The 25,984-nt window shown below is 33.0% G+C and overlaps 1 protein-coding gene across 1 annotated transcript; it reads left to right on the top strand.

Annotated features, from left to right (window-relative positions):
* The first annotated feature begins 3,165 nt into the window (after positions 1-3,165).
* Positions 3,166-25,305, top strand: LOC142974155 (uncharacterized). Its single transcript, XM_076116318.1, has 7 exons — positions 3,166-3,389; positions 16,425-16,630; positions 16,808-16,961; positions 19,900-20,017; positions 23,087-23,253; positions 24,204-24,254; positions 24,591-25,305. The coding sequence occupies exons 1-7, from the start codon at positions 3,353-3,355 to the stop codon at positions 24,668-24,670; spliced, it is 813 nt and encodes a 270-aa protein (XP_075972433.1). The 5' UTR covers positions 3,166-3,352; the 3' UTR covers positions 24,671-25,305.
* Positions 25,306-25,984: the final 679 nt, after the last annotated feature.

Here is a 25,984-nt window from a genome sequence, read left to right as displayed (position 1 = left end):
CAAAATATTGAAAACTCCAATAACAAAAAAACTACACCTCTATTACAGCAATTTTACCTCACTTCGATGTAACTGGCGTGAACAAAAATCGCTTCACTAAAACACTTTTATACGACAACACATTTCAATTCCAATTTTATAAAATAGCGCTCTGATATCCCGGTATTGAAGCTATCGAACAGTTCCGAAGCAATAAAACTTTTAACTTGTATTGGCCTCAAGTGTATACGGTTACACTGTAGTGCAACGACCACACACGTATTGTAAGGAAAGCGTAACAGAACCGGTTTGAATTTAAACGTATAATTGTTTTACTTTTGTGTTATCAGTGCGCTAATTTCTATGTAAAGTAGTGTACTTATCTCTAATAAGTTGACTGTAGTAAAAATACATCGCATTTACACTTGTTTAAACAGGGTTAGTATGAAAAAGAAATAAGGTAAGGGTATGATACAATCTATTGCACTACATTACATTAGCGTAGCGTAGCGTAGTCAAGGCAAGGCAACGTGTAATATTTTGTAATCGTTAATCCTAGTATAGGATTCAATTTATTACTGGTACTACAAAACGGGTTTTTTTTTTTACTTAGTCATTATTTTAAACTTTTGTTATAGCATGTGACGTAGCTTACAGAAAACCGGACAATTATGTTAACAATATCATCATCAGCTACTAACAGTAAAGTATTAGACCCTGATCACATCATCCAAAAACCCTGTATAAATAAAATTAAAAAGGCCACACATCGGTAATCACAAGTGTACACCGCGACCCTATCGGAATGCGGCGGGCGTTCCGGCCGAGTTCACCGGAAGTCCGCACACGGCCGCTTCCGGCCCGGTCCGGTCCGTCACGGTTTAGCTTTGAGCTTTTTTTGTTAGATTAATGTGGCTAATCGCGTGTATGATTTTGCTTTATTGGTTGTAAAATTTTGGTACTGCAAAAATAGCCAATAAAATGACGCAGTGACGCAACGTTGGATCTTTTGTGATGGGGTTAAGGTTACGCTTGTACCGTGAAACTGACCGAAAGTTGTTTTGGGTTAAAGCTAATACATTTTGTTACGCAGAACCTACAAGATATATAGTTCAGAGTAAAGAACTGTATTTTTATCCTTATTTACATGTTAAATGTTCGTCCAGATTCCACCACAAAGAATGCTATAGCAAACTCTTCTAAAAAGGAGGAAAATAAATAAAGTGATCTGAGGAGACGAATGAAGTGACATTACCTCTAATAAAATATCCCGAGACAAATAAACCAGAGCGGTTCAATGTTCACAAATAACGTAAAGGACATTTAATTAATATTTATGGTACACGACGTCCGGAGCCGAGAGTTTATTGAATCAAATCATTGTACGGGCGATAAACACTTAATGTACGGGGATTTTTTTTGACCTGATTCAAATTATGGTGGTGTTTGATTATTGTAAGGGTGATCTCTGTGATTTTGTTATAGTTTTATTAGTATTGAATAGTAGGTGTGGCGACATAAATATCACGCTCTGTTCATAAAGAGGGAGCTTGGCTTTTTTCAAATAGTTTTTTTTTAGAAAAATTAAAACAGAATTTTCCTTTTCTTTTCTTTCCTGTGACAAAATAATATCTTTTGTACTTTTGTAGATATTGTACTACTATTATTTTGTCCACTGACTGAAAAATTCAATCTAATTCGTATATCAACGAGTTTAATACATCCTGTCGGTGAATAAATATACCAATTTATTAAAAATCACAACAGCGCTCCTCCAATTTATAAAGCTCTTTTGTGCGCCGGCAAAAAGCAATTTTACGCTATGCACCTGATGGCATTAACTTAAAAGTTAAATATAACTGACGATAGAACATTCAAAGACAGCTAAAAAGTAGGTTAAAAAGACTTTATCCGCAAAACTATTCATCGTCCTCGGAGGAAAAACTTCAACTACAAAATAAGACAACTTCCCAAGTAAAATAAGACCGACATTTTCCGGTTAATAGTTCCCGAGTTGACGTTAAAACAGCGTAGTACACCAATAATTTCGAAAACTTCCAATTGGGTATCTCCGGAATGCTTAATAATAGAAAATGTACGATACCTTGACTTAAGTTTCGCAAGAACTAAGGACTCAACAATTAATACAAGTTTAACTATGAGAATTCTTGGCTGTTTAACTGAGAAACTCCGGGACTCATTTATATTTAATTTACTTGGAGATAGACGCGTCTAAATGTTTTATAAGCAATTGTTTTGGAAGTACTTTTACAAAGTTCCGCGTCTGTTTTGTTGGTACTAAATAACTGTTAAAATTTTGCTACAATTCTTCGAAGAATATTTAAAGGATTCTAACGGGGTAAGTAGGTTCCGTAACATATTTCTTAATAACAATGTCAATACAGTCTGAAGACAATGTTTTGATTTTTAGTGAGATTTGACTTGAAGTGCTTTAATCTTTTAAACATTTCCTTCTGTCTGTACTTGTGTTTTTAATTAAATCATTGCTATGTGCTCACTCCTTTACTTATAAGGTCTTAGAGATTTGTTTCCAATTATTCACTCACATCAATTTTCAACTTGCCATTTGAGGCATTACGCCCATGTCATTAATGCAAACCATGGAGTCATTATCGCATCTTACGTGTGATTGAGAAATTCAAAGTGAGATTGAGCGAACTAATCGTTCAATTGTCTTATGAATGGATTGGTTTCATGGAGTTGAGTAATTTCGTGTTGAGGTAGGCCAGAGGTCGAATGTTCAATCAGTTCTAATGTTGCAATTAATTTTGACCCATATTGAATATCTGACGCCTACGACTTATTTTACTGACAGTTTGTTTTAGACCCCTTTTTAAGGAAATTGTGTATCTAAATCAATCTGTTTGTTGACAAAATTGCAAATGATTCAGGTCAAATACTTTTTTATCTAGATTTGTTGCATTCAATAGAACCGCTTGTGACAATTCGACACACTTTACTTACACATAACAAAGTTATTGTTCAAGCAATGAAACATCAAAATTATACGTTCAATCCAATTACTCATTTACCTTGAATTAAAAACTAAGACAATTAAAACACCTACCAATAAAGAACTAGACACACATGAAGTATTAGAATAAATTATCCAATAGCTGCACAGTACAAGTGCTTCCGACATGGTTGGCTGCTACCGGACGTCAGTTGGTCCAAGTGGTTAGTTCCAAGCCTGGGTTCGAACCCCTCACACGTTGGGAACGTGATACAACTCGGTAAAAAGTTTGCGCGCGTACTTACGAAGTTTGGAATATTATTTGAATTTAAAAGTTGGAATATACGGTGTGGTGTTGGTGAATGTTTGGACAAACGTTGGTTGTTGGATTGTGGCAATATGTGGTGGTTGGTGAAGTTGTCGATTGTTTTGCATTGTAAGTTTTTGAAATCACATTTTTTATTTCTGAAGTATGAGAAAAACAGCGATTTTCTTTTCGTTTTTATGAATTTCTATTCACACCTACATCGTAAAGAAGGCTGTCCTCGCATGCAACAAATTTAACACGTCATGTTTAATATATGCCGTTTATAAATTCAAGAAAATATCCCTTAACCGTGAAACATACCGTTTCATAATCTATGTGTATATCTACGTTCAACTACGCTACGATGGATATGAGTAGGTTACGTGCGAGTACAAATGAAGACACTGCATTTGCAACACACGCACACGCCTATGAAACGATCAAGGAATAAACTGATTGTTAAATAGATATTTCACTTTAAGTACAATAATTTTACAAAAATCCATGTATGTGGTAACATTATTAAAAGTTGCGTTGTCTTTTTAAAAAGTGGTGTTCATGTGTGACCTTGACTTTGTCGTGAAATACCGATTTTTTAATATGATTTATATAATATAATTTACGCGCCTTGTGTACTCAACAGTACAATAATACGTGGAAACAAGTTCATTGGGTGTTTAACCCGTAACATATCGATTGTCAATAGTTCACACACGGATATGGTCGTTCCGTTTCAAAGATTTTAGGAAACACCGGTGTAGGGTGTGAGTGTGTCACTGAATTATAATGTGAGAGATTATTTTAAACAAAATTTTATGTAACTATTTCTTACGGCTAAATATGTTTTCAATTATGTTTTTCCAAAGATTGTAATAATTTTGCCTAATTTTTCTAACATCAAAACTGTTACTTTGTATATAAGTTACTCAACTGGTGTAGTCTGCCGAGAAAATAAACAAATAATCCTAGAGTATAAGTTGATTCAGAAATTTACCGCGAAAACCAAACAGATACACAAATAACCACTATCGAATTTAAATTACTAGTAATAATATAAGTTAATAAATAGTAATACAATAATGTTTCATAAATTTCACTGGATTGGCTGGCAAATTGAAATAATATAATCAAAATTGATATCATTTTAACATGAAAGCAGTAAGCAATTGGTATTACAAACGCATGGCAATAAAACAATACGTAGAAAATGCAATTAATCATAGTAGTAACAACAATACTACGAAGGAAGCAGAAGCATTTCATTGGATAGTGTATGACAAACGTCAATTTAAACTCATGTATAATTCATGATGAGTGTTGTATCACCTAACCCTATATGTGTGACAACCAATTAAATATTATGGGCAGTTTGTGATTTGAAATGCAATTGATGACATGAATCTCAAGATATTTAATTTTTTATTGGCCATTATTATAATTACGACGAGTTATAATTGGTTAAGTTCAGTTCATCTGTTTCTTCCATGATACCTGGAAAACTTTCTGTTTGAAATGAAAACTGGCTACCTGATAACATTCATCACAAATAAGTATCAACTAAACTTTGCTAACAAAACATATTAGCTAGGAAGATATAAACCGTCCTGCAAATTTGAAGAATAAAAAGTATTACAATCTCTTGATAGCCTTCCCTGGCTAAAAGCTAAAGAACGTTCCATTAAATCATATGCAGGTAATTCGTGAGATAATGTACGCTAATTGAAAATCCCGCAGACTTCCACATTTTCCGGAGAATACAACTTGCGGCAAGGTGTGTTTTCGCGAATTATGCAAACATAAACCTTGCACTATAATGTTTTGAGTAAACTTTCTGGATTGTAGAAGATAATGGTCTAAAATATGCTGTGGTTGTCTATTCCAGCTTAATATTTTATCTTGCAGCATAGTTAAGCGTTTCGTTGCCATAACAACGATTTAAGACCTCGAAATATAAGAGCTTAGACTAAAATTATTTAAGAGATACTTCTCGTAAAATAGCAGCGAGTAGTAGGTAAGATTTTTTTATTCAATTATAACTATTTCACTCGATCAAGCTGCGGGTGGCCCATGGTTAAAGCATCGGATTTGCTATTGAGGAGGCGTCACATCTAACTCACTGCATTACTGATGTGATTCATCTTCAACAATTCATTCAGCTTAGCCTGGGTTACTAGGTAAACCACTTTTTTTTTTCTAAAACAGAAATAGCTCAATAGTCAATCCTACTAAATCAACATTCATAAGCATTTATTCTTTGTGGGGGATCAACATCCTTCAATTTGACATTTGAATGAAAGCTAAACTATCCATAATGGGGTCCTTTGTGGATAAAAGCAATTCTTTATGATAAGTAATATTGCTCTAATAGATGTTATTATGGAATTCTTGGACGATAATAGATAGTTGATTGAATTATGACTTATAGAAACATATAAATGCTTGAAGGTCTATGTGGATGTTATTTTTATATTAGGAAGCATATTTTTCGTAAGTTCTATAGCAAGCAAGCAAGATTCTAGTCGGAAAGAATTTGGCAATGCTTGGTTAATACAACTAACAAACCAATACCAGTGAAAAGTCATCAAAATTTCAAATCTCATAAACGTCTTATTTTTATGTTTTAAATCTGTAGCAAGCAAAGAAATTCATTAAATAATTTATTTTCGTTCACCAAAAAAGTAATTAAAGTGGGAATCACAAAACACATTTCCTTAATTTCTCAATGTTTAACAAGAATGCGGGCTTCTTAGGCTTACATTAATTTATTCATTCGTCTCGCAATCAAAGCCTTTGGAAGCGTGAATTACGATTAAGATGTTGACTTACCGAAAAATTCACTTACTTTGGAATATTCTGGATTCTCGAATACGCGTTATTCCAAAGGATCCTACAGGTGGAATTCTGAATAATTGGATTCGGAATAGCTGGCGTGCCTCGATCTCTGAACCGCGAAAGTGTTACCATAATGATAAATCATTGTCGTGTTCGATGTATCGGCGAATAATGTTACGGGGGCGAATCTTTGCAATATTTTTGGGAGACTTGAACTCTTGCCAATATAATTTTACCGCATAGGAGGAATAAGGAGAAGTTAAGTACAGTTCACACATTTGTGTTCTAAAATATAATCTTTACTTCGGAGCCAATTTGATTTCTCATCTTTGATAAAACGTTTCGTAACATACTTCAGTCAATATCTGATTGAACAAATTAAATGATGTTACTACCTCCTTATAATAAAGGCGTCATAGTAATATACTGAATCATGCTACCTACCTCCTTAAAAACAAAACGTCATATTAGTATACTCAATCAATTCATGGGAAAAGTTGATAAGGTAAAATAAAAAATGCAAAAAAAATTGACCAATTTTAATATTTTCTACAAATGCGAAGTAGTAAACAACATTTCAAACATCCCGTTCACAACATTTGTTGCTCACAGATTATAACTCATAACTGTAGGAGAACTGTAATTCCAACCATTCTGCGACTAAATCTCAGCAAGTCAAAAGCAGGCTAGCATCAGACTTAATTGTTTTGGAATTGTACTCATTCCAGGACTGGAATAAACTTTAACATTAATGGAGTTTTACATTAACTTCATGTCGTAGAGATGGGAAATGTTGCCGCCGCAACAATATAGCGTCGTTTGAATAAAATACTGTTGCTAATGAACATAGAAGTCGTTTGAAGACTTCTGAAGAATGAACACAGTGATGTTGTTTTAAAACTAGTTATCTACACGTTGTGTCTGTAATAAAACTTGTGAAGTGTGAATCATACAGTACTATGAATGTTTAATTTGTATGAAAACCTCTGTATGCCAAATAAGTTTCAATAATTCTTATCGCAATAATTAAAACAAGAATTTGACACATAGTTTCTTTTCACTGCAACTGTGACAAAATTTAATATTTTACAAACAAAGCGAGGAAAATTAACTAAATATTTACCAAATATAGTATATTTCATAGTATCAGCAAGTATATAAACAAGTAAAGTATGTTATTGTTGTCTTATGTGTTGATGCAACGTTGAAACAGTTTGAGCTCAGCTAAGAACGGAAATAGAGCGTGAAGACGCAACTGTAACGTACCGGTAAAACTTCAACACGCATCATGTCTACACAACAATGAAAGAAAACAACCACTATACTGTATCATTATAGACTTTCAGTAAAGTAGTAACAAGCTGAAATAAATAAAATAAATCAAAAATGAATTATAAACCATGAAATCTAGCTAAGGCGTTGATGATGGTCTTTGTGGGTGTACGGCTTCTCGTACTGAGTTTTGATATTGTTTATTCTGTATGCACTATTATAATATCCAAATTCTTGGTTGGTCGCTCGCTGTAATTTTAGATCTATGTGGTCAACTTTCTTTATTTACCTTAAAATAACGTGAATTGACTTACAACTAAATAGATTGTCGAGTACTACTTTGTACTTCCCAAATCTATCTCTAGCTTAGTTTTTCTGCTATCACCCTTTGCACAATACTCAAAACAATTACTGAATACCACACACAACAAAGTTTCCAAACATTTTTAATAAACTGCGACACAAAAACGTTCAGAGTCATTGTAGGCCAGTGTTAACCGAACCAACTTTTGATTGAGTTCCAATTAAAAACACAATTCGAACGTTATGTTCGATATAAAATGCGCGCGGTTTCTGAAACTTTCTGTTCAAAACAAACTGTTTGAATTACCCTTTTTCATGTGTTCTGACTAGTTCATAGAATTGCAGTTAGATTGCCGTGGTCTAGTGAACAGATCTAGCAATGTAGGTATGAAAGTATTGAACGTCTTAATGAGAGTGTAGAAAGTAAAAAGTTGCTATTTCATGGAGTTGTAGCTTGTTTAATACAAGTAGTAAGTGGGAGTATGGCATCTTAAAGTACTAAGACACAGCTAACTGCAACGTATCTTAAAGTACCAAAGTATCAAGAAGCCGTATAAACCGTTTAATTTTGCTCATAAAATAAGGCATCTGTAGGCGCCACAACAACAAATTTAGGTCCTAAAGAAGAGTTGCATAACAATTCAACACAAAAAAAAATCGCTTATACGTGACTGTATAAGAAAAGGAAGGACGTAATACGTAAGTATACATTGTACACAATCGTACATAAATTATAGAGAGGAATAGGATGTCATTAGTTGTAGTTTTCATATTCGATGTATGGAAATTAGTCGCGTAGACGTTTTACTATTGCAATTTGTATTCTTAGCGAGTTTGCTAATAGAGTAAGTCCAATCCGGTGTAGTTCTTACTAATGTCGGCTTTAATGAATGTGTGAATGACGATTTTTGATATGTAGATGATGTTATAAATATGCATGATTATAATGCTAATTCCTTTTTCGTTCTGTCACTTCTAGAACTATAACTAAACTATAACTTTCCTATAATAAATTGGTTTTCAACAAAAATTCATAGGTTCTGGATACACAAGACTTAAAAAGAAAAAAGAAACCCAAAAACAAGCATCAAAATAACTCTACTAGACCACGATTACATTAAAAAATACCAAGTAAACCAATAGGATTATAAGAAGATATAAGATAATTTATAAAAAAAATCCTGAATTAAACAAACTACATAAACGCAGGACAGATCATAAGCTCCACATTCTTATTGCAGCAATAAACTTCCAACGCCTTCTCGACTTATCAAAACCATTTGTTTCAACAGAAATAAGTGAAGGTATTTGCGCAAGGTGAGACACAAGCACGGTACTTGAAGCCGTACAAAGCATCGTCTTCCGGACTACTGTCGGATGCGAGGTTTGTGCTCGTTTTATTAATAAACAGCTGTGAGGTACACGTTTTGTGATCTTGAGAGATGAGTGCGACAAAATAGTATTATTATTTATCGTAGTTCTGTAAATGTTTCTATTCGCATCGAACGAATAGAATAGAAAATTTGTTGGAAAGTTATGACTGTTCGGGTAAAATCACTGTTAGTTTAGTGATTTTGACATAAAAATATTAATAAATAGAGAGCATAAAAAGTATATTCAAGAGGAAAATAACTAAAACCACAACGCGCTACTTTTAGGTAAACTAGAAGGTCAAAGTACTACCAGCAAATCACAACCATACAGAATTATCGTGAGCATAAAGCCGACTATTCTACATAAAAACTAAAAACATCCTCGTCTCATGTCAGTAAGCATTCAATTTCTTACCTTTGCACAATTAATAATAACCATAAAAAGAATAATGACTCCTGGTATCTTCACCTCCCCTAACTTTTTTCTTAAGTATTTTCTTAGCGCGTGCTGCACACACGACCGAGACATATGCGTCTACGGTTCGCTGCGCAAGTCGTAAGGACAAAGGTGCTTTTTTAATAAACATTAAAACACAGGAATCCCGCTCCCGTGAACACGTGTCGTTTTTTATCTATCGAAGAAACTTGTTATGTGCAGTATGTGCAATTTATTCTGGATATAAAAAAAAATGCTCTTTCATGAGCAAATCTGATGACCTTTGAAGTGATTTGCGGCGTGATTGTTTGTATAACGAGTGATATCGTGTATAAATAGAATATTTTATTTATAGACTTTGTGGATGTTTTCAGTAGTATAAAAGATTATTAGTTTACTCAAGAGTACTTTACGAATAGTTAAAGCAAAAAACGCACTTTGTTTTATACAAAATCTCTGAAAACTTCGATGTGTATCTGACTTTAAAGCTCAAAAATATATCGCACCTTTCCAAACAGCGAAGTCAAACAATTTCACGCAAGTCTTCAAAGGATCTCGAAAATTGCCTCAAGAAACCGCCTCTTTGGAGTCATTAAATACACATCTAAAGAATCCTCAGTCAGTATCAAAATCCTAAGAATAATATAAAGTTTCCCGATGTGGAATATCGTGAAAGTGACTTGCTTAATGTTAATAGAGGTTCGACACTCCAATGTCACTTTTGCCTTTGAATTTTTAAAGCCACTGAGTTAAAACTTTCTCATGCATTGGGGTAGCCAAATTGTACAGCCCTTATCCGGAATTTAGGCTTATTCTACCAATTACCGGATAAATGTTTAAGCTCTCAAACGTAACTCAAAACGTAGATATCATTGCAAAGCAATTAGCAGTTACCTCATTAGTGTAAAAAGTGATGTGCCTGTATCCGTGTTCGTGTCCGTCAAATTAACTCTTTCTGCATTAATAAATAAAGTTGATATGTTATTGCCACTTTTGTTATTTATTTGAAATGCATTTCAACTAATTAATAAAAAGCTCTACTTTACTATCAGGTAACATATCATACATTCGTATTACAATTTATTCAGAAATAAATTTTGCTACGTAATGCTGTTAAACAACCCACGCATCCACAAAGCCGTCGTGTCAATTTCAAATCAGAGTAAAACTAACTTACACAACGCGTCCTTAAACGTAGTCTAAGCTTATTTAGGGAACAAAGGCTTTTTTCATTTCAAATAATGTGAAACCGTAACTTCTGTTGAGGTTTCAAGATAGAATAAAAAGAGTCCCTGAAGCATTTCTTTCTATGAAATAGCAAAGATTTTTACCATTCTATTCTGCTAATGTAATGTAAAAATGGTGAAAAAATATTTTTCTTTGTTCTGAAATGATAATTTTATTACTGATACTTCATCAAATGAGGTCGGTTACCTCGCTCGGGATTTAGTGTTAATGTTGTAATATTTTTAAGATAATACTATTTTAAAAAGGTTTCGTCTGAAAGTCTTATTATTACTTCACATGAAGATGTGAGGCCATATTCGTAATGTTCGTTTTATAGGTTACAATTTGAATAAAAATATAATAAACATGAATATACCTGTAGCTGGCAAAAGCATACCTATGGTAAAAATTTACTAAAAAAGTATTTATTGTGGTCACAGTATCGTTGTAACTAAATTAACAATAAATTACAAACTTCATTTTTTTTCTATCAACATTAGTAGCATCAGAATGGACAATAATATTTTATTGTAATTTATTCTATCCGTCGTAAAGTTGAGTCACCCTAGCTAAGTAATTCCCGAAAGGAACCGAGTGACGAACTTGGCGGAACTTATCCCGGGACGATTTACATAACACGTGACACTGTTCCGGCGTCAATCTCAGTTTCGTGTCATCAAAAGTTCGTACTCTTTGCCTTTAATAACTAATGAGGATGTACTGAACACGAAACTGACTTACGAGTTATGAAATGTCTTTACAATGAGTTGAGCAGGTAAGATCTAAAATGTCTTAACTCTTTGATAATTTGATAATAATAAGCATAGACTTTATGACATCATTCTATTTAAGATATTATCATTGCCCTTTGAAGCAATACACTTATTTATTATTATGCAAATATTTGAAATTGTAACGGTTACTTTACCTGCACTAGTCAAGTTAAAGCCCCATACAAATTACAATGACCCAAGAACAATATAGAACCGGCAGTTACTCCCTATCTTACTATCAGCGGTTTAATAGAGTGCGCACGCGTCGTCACACCCGATGATTCCGATACAGATGTTATATCGCGCACTCTTTCTCCCCTAAACAGAAGACGTCAAACTATGTAATGCTATCTCTTTCTTGCGTATAACATGTGATTAATTCGACAACACGTGCCGGAAGGTGCGTGTTTAAATATTCAAGATGGATATTCAAATGAACTTTAAACGGATCCTCGCTTAAATAGCGACGTGACATGGAAGGTGAAAAGGAAAAAATTCTGCGCTATTATTTTTAAAGATATCTAAGTTTATCTTTGAGGTTTATCTTTCGATTACAGTTCTATTCTAGTTGTAGGTTTTAATATCAAAATATTAAGGCCTCTTAGCATTTTCTTTTATTTTTTCCAGGCAGCGAAGTTTCTCATTGTTGTGAGTAAATAGCAAAAAGTTTAGAACATCAGTTTGTTTTGACTTTTCTGTGTTCTGTAGAGTACTAAGTCACAACTTAGACTAATAAAGCAAAGAAAGTTCTTTCTATTCATTTTTTTCGTTCAAACATACTATATCATTACACACATTTAAATTCCAATAAACACTTGACTGACCCCAAAAAAGGCCAGATGTTGTCCGTTTTTTGTCACAACAATACCATATCGAACAGAATTTAGAACACACTCTTGCCATAAAGGTAAAAAGTATGAATTCTAACATGATTTTTGTACCGTGACGAGGGTGTGCAACGAAGCGATGCGCAGGAGCAACGGCCTGTGCGATACTTACTTCAACATAGCACGGGCATATGACGAGATAAAAAAAGAAAACACCTGGAAAGCAATCCTTTGTGCTAGACTAAATTGGCCTATTCTTGGATATCCATATATTTGTATCACTTTATAATATAAATATTATAATTAAACCACTCCAGGTTAAGACAGTTATTATAATCGGTAGAGCACAAAAATACTATTTTTGTTTTACACCCTTATAGGTAAAATTCCATTAATTCATTCATGTGTAAAATATTTAATATATTAAAAGTAGTATGCTACTGATAGAAGCAGATGGAATTATTTTATTTCCCAAAAGACGTAATCACATAATAATATGTTATATGATAATTTTTGCGCTACTATTGCTGTCATGATACCCCATGTTAGGTTATTGCAATACCACTACCACAACTTGCTACACATGCTATTGTGTCGACATTATTACAATCCTGAGGTATGTTATTTATTTTGTTATTGTGATATTCGAGAGCAAGCATACGGATATGCCCCTTCTATGACTAAAGTACAACTGGCGGTTGATCGTAACGTATTACAATTATAAGAACACTTTTTTATCTTTTGGTCAAATGGCGTCAAAATCTAGACGGTGAATTCCCTTTAAATATTTTGTTAGACTAACAAATCCATTCTGAAATAAATTAAGAATATACACAGAACGAAAATATATGAGGCTCTATTGGTAATGAAAACGTTTGAAGAGAAAACAGTGATCTATTACCACGGCTAAGCTCATTCGTTGCATGTTCCTTCAAGGCATTTGATGTTTGCTTGTGATAAATCATAGTCAATTAAATGCGCCTAATTAGCAGTTAATACTTAGATAACTTGCATTATTTATGTATCAAGATAGCGTTGATGCACTTTTCTTAGATATCCATCAAATCGTTGTAATATTTTCTCCACTACCTTTGCTGTGTTCTTGAATCGTCACCACTATATCACAAAATAATTAACAAAATTGAAAGATATTATGGTTTATTATGCAATAAAAACTGCTGCTTGTGACTAAAAAGAAAAAAAAAACAATAACGGAAAGGAAACTTTGCAATCAAAATAACAGCTCAATATTAAACTATAATAAAATCATTTGAAATATAAAATCACACCTGATTGAATTTAAGTGCCGTTATAGGTACTTTGGATGTTATAATTTACCGCCTGTGTGGCAATGTGCCAAGTCTGTTCAATATGTTGCCGTCTTATATTGCGATGCTCATTGCAAACCTCTTGTCAAACGATGAGGTTGCACCTTGACCATCTTAAATTAGAAAACTGGACGATAGACACGTTTAAAGTGCTGTCTACAACAATATTACAATTTCACACTTCTGTTGAAGAAGCTTGTGTTGGTTTACTGCGCTTAATATAAAGACTTTTGTCTTATACCTCACGTATTCACGGTACTAATGGAAGGTGTATTTCAAAATTATAATAATATCATTACGCAGTAATTTTTTAACATCAATAGAGAAAAATAATTACGAGTATAACAATTCTGAAATATTTCTTGTGTTCTCTACAACTTAAATAAATTAATATTTATTTGCACAAACCTAAATTTCAAAACTGAAAATATCACGATAACTTTACACTTTTCTTTTCGCAGATTTTACAACGAAAGCTTTTGTGTTTACTTTTTTAATTAAAATAACATAACTTTATTTATATGACAAACATAATACAAATAACTAAACTCTATCACCCCATACATCAAAAGAATATCATAATGTCCAAGAAGTAATGAGTCCGTCTGTCCACGATATTGTCCCATTGTCACAGTAGCTGGCTCAGATAATAATATACTGGCAACTGCATGCAATATGCCAACTTTCTGCGATGTGCACTCGCTTCGGTGGACGTCGGCTTTTAATAAAACTGTTTGTATGTAAGTGATGAAAGGAAAATGTGGCTTTAATTCTGTCTTTGCCCATTAGACTTTGTTGTTCGTATCGAAATAGATCATTATTTTGCAGAAATATTAGACTAACATGCTGAACAGCAAAAGTAGCACAATACATACTAAAAGTCGAACGAAGTGATACATGAAGCAAATTTATCACTCGATACATCCGTGATTTATATTGGATTCAACCCAATTCCGAATAAAACAGAATAATTTAAGCAAAACTGATTAAAAAACCCTGATGCAAAAAAACATTATCGACTCGTCCCCAAAATTAATTTAACAGCTGAGATTTATCCAAATTACTTCGGACCTCAATAAATTAATTTTCTACCGCCGTATAATTTCGTTAATACAGAACAAAAACGGTTTCCAATAACAACCCTAAAATATTTGACGGAAAAACGGGCGAAGAGCTCAAAGGCATCCCCGGAATTGATAGGAAACCACGAAACAATATTCCGGTGGATTCCTCCGTCGATAATATGATGTTTCCGCTAGAATGGCAGCCTAATGCGTCCTCACGGAATCCCTTCAATTTTGTGCCAGATTATTTTGGGTAAAAATAAAAATCTTTTATACAAATATCGATAAAACTGATTTTCGTTAGCTTTTGTTCCGTTGCGGATGGAGATTAGGGCCTGACATACACGTGAAAATTGCAATACGTTATATTTTTGATTAGCTTACCTTCGATGTTTGGTTTTCACAAGATTTTGCTTTGTATCTTACGAAGCGAAATCTTTAAATATTTATTAGAAAAGTTATCCTTGAGCTTAATTTTTATGAATAATAAAAGTAATACATAGCTGATATTTTTGTATGTGGTTTTCCTTGAAGCATTAGAAAAACAACATTCCGAGTTAATTCATCTCTTGATAAATTCACAAGATTAATAAAGTATAAATTGATGATCTATAAAAGTACACAATTGGCGAATCAAAATCATCTCAAATGTCATTCAGTTCTCTAAAATCGGTAGCAACAGTCAGAAGTATTCAAGTTCAATAACATTAAGTGGTAAACAATGTTCGTATTCCAAAAGTAGATGTCAAAATTGACAGGCAGGTAGCCACCGATCAAAACCAATTGGCCAGGTATTTATAAAACCCAGTGGGTTTGACCGCTGACGCGTGAAGGTCCCTGGAGATGCGGCTCCGTTATTATTGATTTTGCCAATACCATCGAATGTTTTAATTTTTTCCGGAATTTGCACCAGGATTGGACTCCACAGTTATCATGTTCAGAATGTTGTCGTGATAAATTGGATTATTTTATTATTTGTCGATTGATTAACCTGTATTATGTTGCGGTATTTCCTACAACTGTCTACTGACAACTGGCTAGCAATCGACAAATACTGCACAAAAGTTCACCAGCGCCCCTAGCGGCAGCCGTAAGAACTAATTTGTAAGTGCATTATAAATTTTAAAGTCACTTTCGATACTCGATAGTCCCGACTGTAAAAAAAATTAATGATATTTCGATATGTTAACTAATTGGCTTCTGTAATTGGGTTCACGTGCGTTTTTGTTACTTTCATGGAATCTCGACATGTGATATTCAAATATTTTATACTGAGGGAATATTCGTTCCCATTTTGTACCTAACGAATTACAGAGATGAGAATTCTGGCACTATTGTTACTTTTATTGTTTCACGCGGGGAAGCCGAACGTTTTATTTAAATGTGTAAATGCTCAGTATTCTTCGCAACTATTTGCTTTATTTTTCTTTCGTTCTTTCTAGTTAAATTGTTTAGCAATCATTGAAAGCAATTTTTTAATTTAACCACATAAACCAATCTTAATGATATTGTATATAGAATAATATTAGAAAGATATTGATATAAAGATAAAATGGAATAACTAGTGATTCGATTTATTTTTAATACAAACAACACGGCTTTGTCAGTCTGTACTGTATGTATACAGAGTACGTTTTCGAAAAATATTAAAATCAAATTTTGGTTTGCAATTAAGAAAAGACTGTTCATTTGTCCATTGTGTGACCTATTTATTTTGCATTGTTTTCAGGCGTGCATTCGGTCCGCATAATCAACATACGAGTTCCAGACGTGATACAATACGGGACTAAGGACGCTGTCACACTAGATTGTGATTTCGTCACTAGTAACGTCACTGGATTGGTTGTGAAGTGGTTTTATATGGACAAGACGCAGCCAGTGTATCAGTGGATACCGCCGCAAAAGCCTCAAGCATTAGGCATTTTGAGAAATAGAGTAAGTTCAACGCATATATTATGTACAAAAAAAAAGGTATTTTCGTCTTACGTTACGTCTTACGCCTTACGTTTGTCACACACCAGTAGCATAAATCAGTTCTCTGGATAGAGTATAAAACGCAAGTCTTCCTTCTAAAATACAGAAGGTTTTAAAGATTTTTTATTCGTTTTCCAGGTAGACTTATCATACAAAGTATCGCACAATCCATATACACAGCATCGAGCTCTTCGTATCACATCACCGGAACCGGAGTTGACTGGAAACTACACTTGCGTTGTGTCCACTTTCTTAGCTGAAGATGAGAAGACCAGGCCTATGACTATATTTGGTAAATTTTATTTTATTATTATTGTCTTATTATGTTTACGAACCCCGGATCGAGTTCCTATTTCTGTCGATATCGAAAACCGTCTAGCTATTGATAAATTTTGAATAAAATCTGATCAGCGTCTTTAATGGATTCCGTTTGAACTAATTTTGCAGTAAATTTTAAATATCAAATTCTCTATACTCAATACTTCTGATTGTAGAATTCGCGCTAATGTACAGGATCGTTGAATAAAGCAGGCAACTATGATTTATACACTGAGTTTCAATTCTCAGTTCGTCTAAAAGCTTCTCAAGACAAAATGTGTGAAAAGTACGTAATAGTCAAGACGTTCTCACAGCTCGTCTGCTACGGGGCGGTAGACGACTCAACGAAGCGTTGTCAATTGGTTTAATGTGCACAATACTAAGAATTCCCAAGTCCTTATTCTAAAAAGACGTTATTTGAATAGACCTAATTTAGATATAATGCTGTGATACTTAAACGTGGGTGGAAGTCAAATCTATTGAAGTAAATTGTTTTCTTTTAATACTGTAAATAGACAAGATATTTATTTTTGTAAATAATTTTTTAATCAAAATATTTATAAGACCAGTCCTTGACATTCATTCCTTTGTTAAATATCGACCAAACTGAATAGTTTCTTTACTTAAACATTGTTCTTTTTTCTATAAGTAAGGTCCTTTCGTATAAATTGTTAAGGGCATGTTAAACGTACAGATTGACTATAAAAATAAAGCCCATTGCATTGAAATGTTGATATTATTATATCAAATGAATGAACACAGTAAATACTGAAACATCGCTACAATAAGCTTCACGAGACGAGACTGAACGGAAATTACTTGTGCAAGTGTATCTGTAGGTGGCGTAGGAACCACCTTTCTAGTCACGACTTATTATAAAAATGTGGGATTATAGTAAACAATAAAATTTTATTGTAGAAATTAGTTTTTATTCATTTATCAGTTACTGTTTCGGCGGTTGACGTGTGACACACGCATTGACTGCCGCAGCAGTTATTGCTATTATAGCGTGGTGGCAGACGTTTGGAGCCAATAAAGATTACATTATGGTTTTTTTAAGATTTTTGGAATTATATTAGGTAGTCATTAGTTGCTGTTACAATACATGATAAAGTAACTAATCTAAAATAAATATAGGTAGGTATTAATAATCCACAAATAAATGTTTGAGGTGCATAAAGAACTCTTTTTTATATTTTCCTTTTGCAAAGTAAAACAATGAATTTGTACGAAATGGTTCATATTATATAAATACTCCTAACACAGTTTTAAAAATAAATTGCTGCCTTTTTGACGCTTTCTTGGCCGACTTGTCGCCACGTTGTCGCTTTCAGGATATCATAACATAATTAAAAAAAACAAAACGAACGGACCGAGAAACCTCATCTCATTTCAGTAATGAATTATTCGTAAAGCTCATTAATTTTGTGAATTATTTATACATTCCACAGAGATTTTAGTTCTGAATACTAAATAGACAACTGTTTGCGATTTGGTAAATATTATGAAAAATATTACAAAGTAAATTCAGAACCGACAAAGGAAATAACAAATTACTATCGCGGCTTTTGTTAAGAAAATATTTTTTTAGAGTAAATGTAGAATATTTTTTGGTGGCCTTTACTAATAATAACTAAAAGATTACAAAATAATATTATAAGTTCAATTAAAGTATATTAAATATTCTTCTAATATATTGGAAGAACAACATAAAAGTTGCACACACTGATTTTAAACCTAATACTTTATAGTACCCGACTCCAACCATTTCGTAAATGAAACTGTCTTCATAAACATACAGTTTTAAAAATTGAATTTTAATAGAAGTTAAGTTCGAATGCGCTGCAAAGTATGGCGGACTAAAAAGTCAAAGAAAGCAAGCTAATGGAATACAAATGGGTGTTTTGCTTATATTAGAAAATCCATCAATATTTGAAGTAAAACAACAACCCGTGTATTTTTAGAACTGGAAGCGGTCTAAATGCTTTAAGTGAGAGAAAAGTTTTCCTGGTTACGATGTCTATTTATATTTTGTTCTTTTATAACATTTTTCATTGCTCTGCATACGCACAAAAAAAAACAATTAGTATTTTTTTTAAACCGGAAAATGATTGAATGCATAATTTTATTATCACCAAGCACCAGAGAATCAAAAAAAATTTTATGTTAACAATTTAATACCTCGATATTATTTCTCGTATGTGTCATTAATATGCATTAAATTAAGTTTATCTAGGCCGATTAGCTGGTGAAAACCCTCGAATCAAGAGTCATTTTGATTTCATACTAACGTAACTTTCTGAAGAAAGTAGCTACCCTTGTCTTATTAAAACTATCTCAACTATTCCATCTAATCCGACTCGATGTACAGTAAAAGCAGTATCCATTACCGTTCGCGTGATCAAAGACAGTAGATATTTTGTTCCTAGCGAAGTCGTGAACAAACACAGGCATTCGATGACGTTCACATCACAGACGGTATTAGACAGTTTGAGTAAAAGCAATGGCGGACAATAAATTTTGTTTATTGCAAATATTACTTTGGTAGGGTGACTTTATACTGAATGTATTTTGATAATGCATCAACGTCAGCTCTGTTTATTGAAGCCGGAAAACTGCAATTACTGTTGCAAGTTAAAAATGGAAGACATTAGAAATAATAATATGTATACCTACTTTATGTGTTAAACCGACAAATCCCATTAAGTTCTATATTTTAGAAGCAATAATCCAAAACAGTTTTTGATAGCACCACACTTTACTTCCGTTTTGACTGTATCGTAGGGTACCTGGTACTGTACTATACCTTTGAATATACTCAATAAAATTATACTATATTATTAACCAACGATTGGCCAACTTTAAAAGAATGCTGCAAATGATGATAAAACAATTGTATTAATTTGTTACAGTGCCCGAAACCAAATTCGACATGATCCAAGATCGGCTGGACGAGAAGTACCTGAATATTATTTGCTCAGTAGAAGGCGTTTATCCAAAACCAGAGCTCGTTATATTAGCTGGAAACAGGTAATATATTTTTCTAAAAACTATAGCACAGCTACATGGAGTAGCTGGGCTATAGTTTTAATGCTATGACTAAAACTGGGTTATGTAATGTCGAAAAGCTGTATTAATTATTGTTATACGTACGTATAATCTACATTGTAGGTTTTCTCTTGATTGAAACTTCACATAATGTATCAGAATAAAGTCGTAATTTATAAAATGATATAGCTGCATAGCCAGTGCGACGAGGGCACAAAATAAAACAAGAGACGTAAGAGAGCTGAGACAGCCTGTTTTACGTACTCAGACAACAAATCAAAACGAGACACAGTGAAATTGCTCTTGTAAAACAAGAGCCGTCAATGTTCGAATAGTTCCCAATATCCTTTACATCACCAAACCCATTGAACTAAACACCTAAATTCTAATGAAACACGTCTACATACATGTACATGGGGGTAATCGATGCAGGATCAAAACTCAAACGCCTGTGCGCTCGACTGTACGCCGTGGCTGTTAGATGTCACACAAGACTTGAGTTACGATGGCATGCTAAATTGAACCTCTAGTGCTGCTTACACGGTGATGGCTTTATGTGGGGTTGATAGGAGGATAGGGGAATGGTACAAATACCTGGAAATATATCTATTGTTTTGATTGTTTCGTTAGTAAATGACTTTAAAATTTTAATACCTCACTGAACAACAGAAAATTTTAAGTTTTTTTCCCGTCATTTCAAAATGGAGAATAAACAATGGAGTTCCTGGGATTTAGTTTGAAGAAACATTATTTGGTTGATAATATAAAGAGACTCAAAATTTTGTTTATTTCATTGTTTCGCCTGAAATCTAAAAGAATACTTAAAAATATTTATTTTAAAATGAAAAAATCCAATATGTTATGGCACAAAATAAATTCCAATCAATTGTTTGGAATGGCGCACAACGACTGAAACTCCCGGACATCCGATTGGTTCGTGAATAATACCGGATACGATCACTTGAACGTTCCTTAATCTCGAAACACAAGGGAGAACATTTGGAAAGATACAGCGAAGTACGGAATAAAAAAATAATGTAAATTTATCTATACTAATATTATAAAGCTGAAGAGTTTGTTTGTTTGTTTGTTTGTTTGAACGCGCTAATCTCAGGAACTATGGGTCCGATTTGGAAAATTCTTTCAGTGTTAGATAGCCCATTTATCGAGGAAGGTTATAGGCTATATATCATCACGCTACTACCAATAGGAGCAGAGTAACAGTAAAAAATGTTACACAAACGGGGAAAATTTTGACCCATTCTCTCTTAAGTGACGCAAGCGAAGTTGCGCGGGTCAGCTAGTTTTCAAATAAAATTTGCTAGATGTTTACATTTGATCCTACATAGAATCCTTTAGTAAACCTTAAATTCCCACCGATGTGTTTTAATTCATACTGACACTCAGACTGAAATTCAGATTTCAAAGGACTTTAAGTCAAACACTCCATAAACATAGTAGTTAATCATCATTTTTTTCATTTCATCATTAAAAAAAAAAAAAAAAATATCGTCCGATATTTTTAAAACTTTGATTGATATTTTTTTAATTAGTATGTTCCGCCGTGAATCGTTTTGATTATGGACTCTCCTCTCCGTTTATTTAGTAAAATAAATAGTTTTAAAGCAACTGCCCACAATTTAACTCCCAATGTTTTCTTACCTTAGAGTTTTAGTCTGAATAATTTGGATGTTCCGCGAAAGTTGGCTAACAACCTCGACATCGCTCCGATCACATACCCGAGCGAGTGGATTCAGTTTGTCGTCGTATTACCTCTAGTCTGTAATCCTTCGAATTCATATTAGCTTGGGAAAGTAGCTTCTGTGATATTGAACTTTGGATATTGTATGATATCGTGAAATATTTTATTTGGCATGTTTTGATATTTGAGTTACATTATAGACTTATTGAACTTACAACTGGTAAATAAGGATAATAAAAGAATTTGCATTTTTTGGTCAAAATTCTAAGTAAAAAAAAAGGTGATTTATTTTTAAATAGTGAAAAAGGGAAAAGTGTTGTACGGAGATAATTACTATTTCTATGTTGGATTGGTAGAGGTTACTAGGTGTGTTTGCAATTAGATTATTGTAAGTATGACAAATTCCGAGTAGATAAAATTATGAATCTATGATCAAGTAAATTCCTATTTACTTACTAAATTGAGAGTATGTTCAATACTCATTTGACCTACCTGCAACAAAACATAATTCAGTCTATGAATTAATTTCAAAATATTGACCGACGGTGCGCAGGTACAACAAAGGAAATGGGAGGATGACCTAAAATTAACTGGAAGCTAGAACGGCTTGTGGTAGTGGACAATAGAGCATTCCTGACTACGCTTCATGCTCAAGGAATATTAAATTTTGGTGAAGCAATATCAAAGCTTACTAAAATATACTATTTAAAATGTTATACGCCTCTTTGAAATACTGAGAACCTAAGAAAACCTAATAATAGTGGGCAGATTGTGGGTTTTATTAATATCTTATTTATTTACTTTATTACTACTGGGTATAAAACTATTGATATTCAAATTTCAAAGAGCGATATTTAACACCTACAAGGTATAACTTTATTTAGACTTACTGGACTTTTAAAACGTCGCCAGTAGGCTGGTAGTACGTTAATTACAAATAACGTAAGACTAAGCTATATTAGTGTCCGATTTGTTTCATGTAGACTTTCATTTCTCTTGCTTATGCTCGCTATTTATACTATTATCATAAGGGCAGCGGTTTCTGATGAATAATTATGATCTGTATTTGACCATTTACTATGGTTTTCACGCATTTTACATCAGTTTGCTTGACGTTTCAGTGCAAGTAGGGTTGCATTAAAACAATCCAGCAAAAATCTACTTTCAGTCATATCGTAGGGACTATTTTAGCCATTGATTTGGTGACAAAATATTTACTTCGGAACATTACAGAGATGCTGATTCGTATCAAAAATTCGATATCTACTTGCTATTTGATAGCGGCAAACTTCTTTATAAATAAACAAAGACATCAGATATTATTAGTAACAATCCCACATGGTCTGCAGGCAAGTGAACGCGAAGTCGTCGATCAAAGTCATCGGCGGCCGCTACACCGCGCTAACGACTTCGGTCGTGAGGATCGACGCGTTGCCCCCCACTGTCGAGATCTTGTGCGACATGCAGGTCCCACTTGCCAACTATTATAGCAGAAAGAGGGATATATTTTATAGAGGTGAGATTTTACTTTACTGAAAAATACTTTTATTTAATTTTTGTGGTATTTGGTTCTTTATATTGTGTCTGTTTTTCAGAAGATGGATAAGACTTTGAGGTCACATATTTTAGTCCTTCACTTAAATTAACTGCAATGAATTACTTACTAACTTATTTTCTGGCTTCTATAATCTAGTCTTAAGAAAAAAGATCTTTCTTACTCAGAAATTCGTTACAGTAACTGAGCTCTTAATATGACAATGATATAAACCAGCCGTGTTGTTGTTTGTTGTTTACATACGTTAACCTTTCAAAGACTAATTAATTGCTAAAGAATCTATGTCAATCAAATCTATTAATACAAGAAACTTGTAAATCACATTGAATAAACTCCATAATAAGTCTTCACTGGCAGACATTCCTTACAACTCCCAACAATAAGATTAGACATACAAAGATCACCTGACAACCTTCCCTGTAATTGCCTTCTATAAATAAATCACAAAGGAAATTTCCTACCCTCACATACAGATAATATTCGCAAACAGTGGCTCTCAAAGTATTTTCGCAAATCATTTTGATACGTACAAGTACTTGTGGCTTAGTCGCTTGTAATATTGTTTTATGATTGTCTGTTGTACGTATTTTTTGTTTTTTATGAGTTACAAAATTACCTACTTGGGAAAAAGGTGACTGAAAGAATTCAAACCTTTGTTAAATGACAGTAATAGTAAATTGTGTTAAACCTAAATCACTAATTTCTGGACATAAAAAGCATTTACTTACACGTCTTATAAAAAATACAACATGATTTTATATAAATCGCTATATGTACGCTGAGCTGACAAGTGGGATACATTGTAGCATGCAGCAGGAAAATTACAAAGCCCTCAAAATAAACTGATTAAAAATATTTGAGAATCTCTGTTTTAAAATATTCGTTTTAATATAAAAATGTATTTTGATCAGATCCGCCGCCGACATCGTCGGAAACTTCAGTGCAAGCTGCGCCAGATACAGGTATAATATTTGCTGACTTTACGACTAATACAATATAACTATGTTTTTAGAGCTTATTGAAAGCTAAAAGTTAGAAAATTCCCTCTACTTGTTCACGTAGTACACTTTTAAAACTTAAAAGAACACTATATTACATTGTAAAACGATCGTTACATGTATTAATAAGATTTTAATTATTATCTTCGACATAATTGCTAAAAATAACTGAAACACAAATTCCAAGTCTAGAGTCATTAGTTCTCATAAAAATTAATAATAATATTATCATTTGATAATTTCGTCAACTCACTTATATTAAATACAAAATAATATATATTTCATCTTTTTCCCTTTCAGGATATCAAACATCATGTACAAACTCAGTTCTATTCGCGTCCCTAGTTATCAGTCTACTCCGGTTACAAGGCGATACGTGACCGAAACAAGGGGATCCAATGGGTTTAAAAGTTATGAAATTGTAATAAATAATGTAAATAAAAACCTAAGTTTTAGATTAAAGATTAGGCCAGTGTAAGGCGATGAACAGAATGGCAGTTGATTTCTTTGTTCAGTAAGTCTGTGGGCACTGTTAAAGACTTATTATTAAAATTATAATATAATAATTACATAGACTATCATAGATTAATTGTATATTTTTAAATATTTTTTGTACATAGATGTAATTTTTGTAAACATTCCTAATTATTTTGTTTACAACGAAAATTAGTTTAATTTAGGAGCCTAATATATTTAATTTAAATTGAATTTAATGTATAACCTGATTTTATTTATGTATCCACCCTAGGAACAAATAAGATTCTCTTTTCGTATGTATTATTATACATTTTCGGTATCGGTAATAAAGTACTTGATACTTTCACAGCGCAAAGCGCACTGCTAATGTAACAGTCATCAAAGTTTGAAAAATAATGTTGATGACATATTTAACCAAAGTATTTATCTTTCCATGTATGAATTACTCAAATAAAAATAATATAATATTAATTGAATTAACATGAATCTGAAGCATTCCAAAGATAAGATGTTATCTAGTCTTATAATAAAATATAATACCGAAGCAAGAAGTTTTATTGACCTTTATCATCCACGAATACCTTACTAATTTAATAAAACTTAAGAGTTAAAAAAACTTATAGGGAACATTGTTTTGATTCGCTTAATTTGTTCCACTGCTGGGCAAGGATCTTCTATCGAACGAGTGAGGGATTATGCCTTGAGTCCACCCCGCTGACCAAGTACGGGTTCGGGACTTTGCATGCCCTCAATAAATGACGTATTAAACTTGGAGCATGCAAGGTTTCATCAGTATGATTTCCTTCACTGGTAGAGCAAGTGATAATTATTTCTATTCATGGTTGGTTTATGTCATTGGTGTGTTGCCTCGGGTTTGAACCGTCGACCACTTGCGTGAGAGGTGCCAGCTTTTACAACTTGGATATCACATAAACCATACAGAACAAAATTAAGTTAAGAAGAATCACTCACATTTTCAACTTGTTGTGCTATTATGTTTTAGATGTAGTCTTGCCGTAAAATTTATGATTATTTTGCTTAACCATAATTACATTTACATAATATTTTTGTACAAACAGCTACTTATAAAGCATTTTCAAACGCAGAAATATACCTTGTATCTACCTAGTTTTTGATCTTCGTGTTATGAAACTGCAATTACCCCAAAAAAATAGTTATTCAAAATGTGATACATTTATTTGATATCAATTTCCACT

The sequence above is a fragment of the Anticarsia gemmatalis genome, chromosome 7, assembly GCF_050436995.1.
Source record: "Anticarsia gemmatalis isolate Benzon Research Colony breed Stoneville strain chromosome 7, ilAntGemm2 primary, whole genome shotgun sequence".
Classification (NCBI taxonomy): Eukaryota; Metazoa; Arthropoda; class Insecta; order Lepidoptera; family Erebidae; genus Anticarsia; species Anticarsia gemmatalis.
The sequence above is the reverse complement of the archived record's forward strand: the minus strand, read 5'-3'. Positions and strand labels throughout refer to the sequence as shown.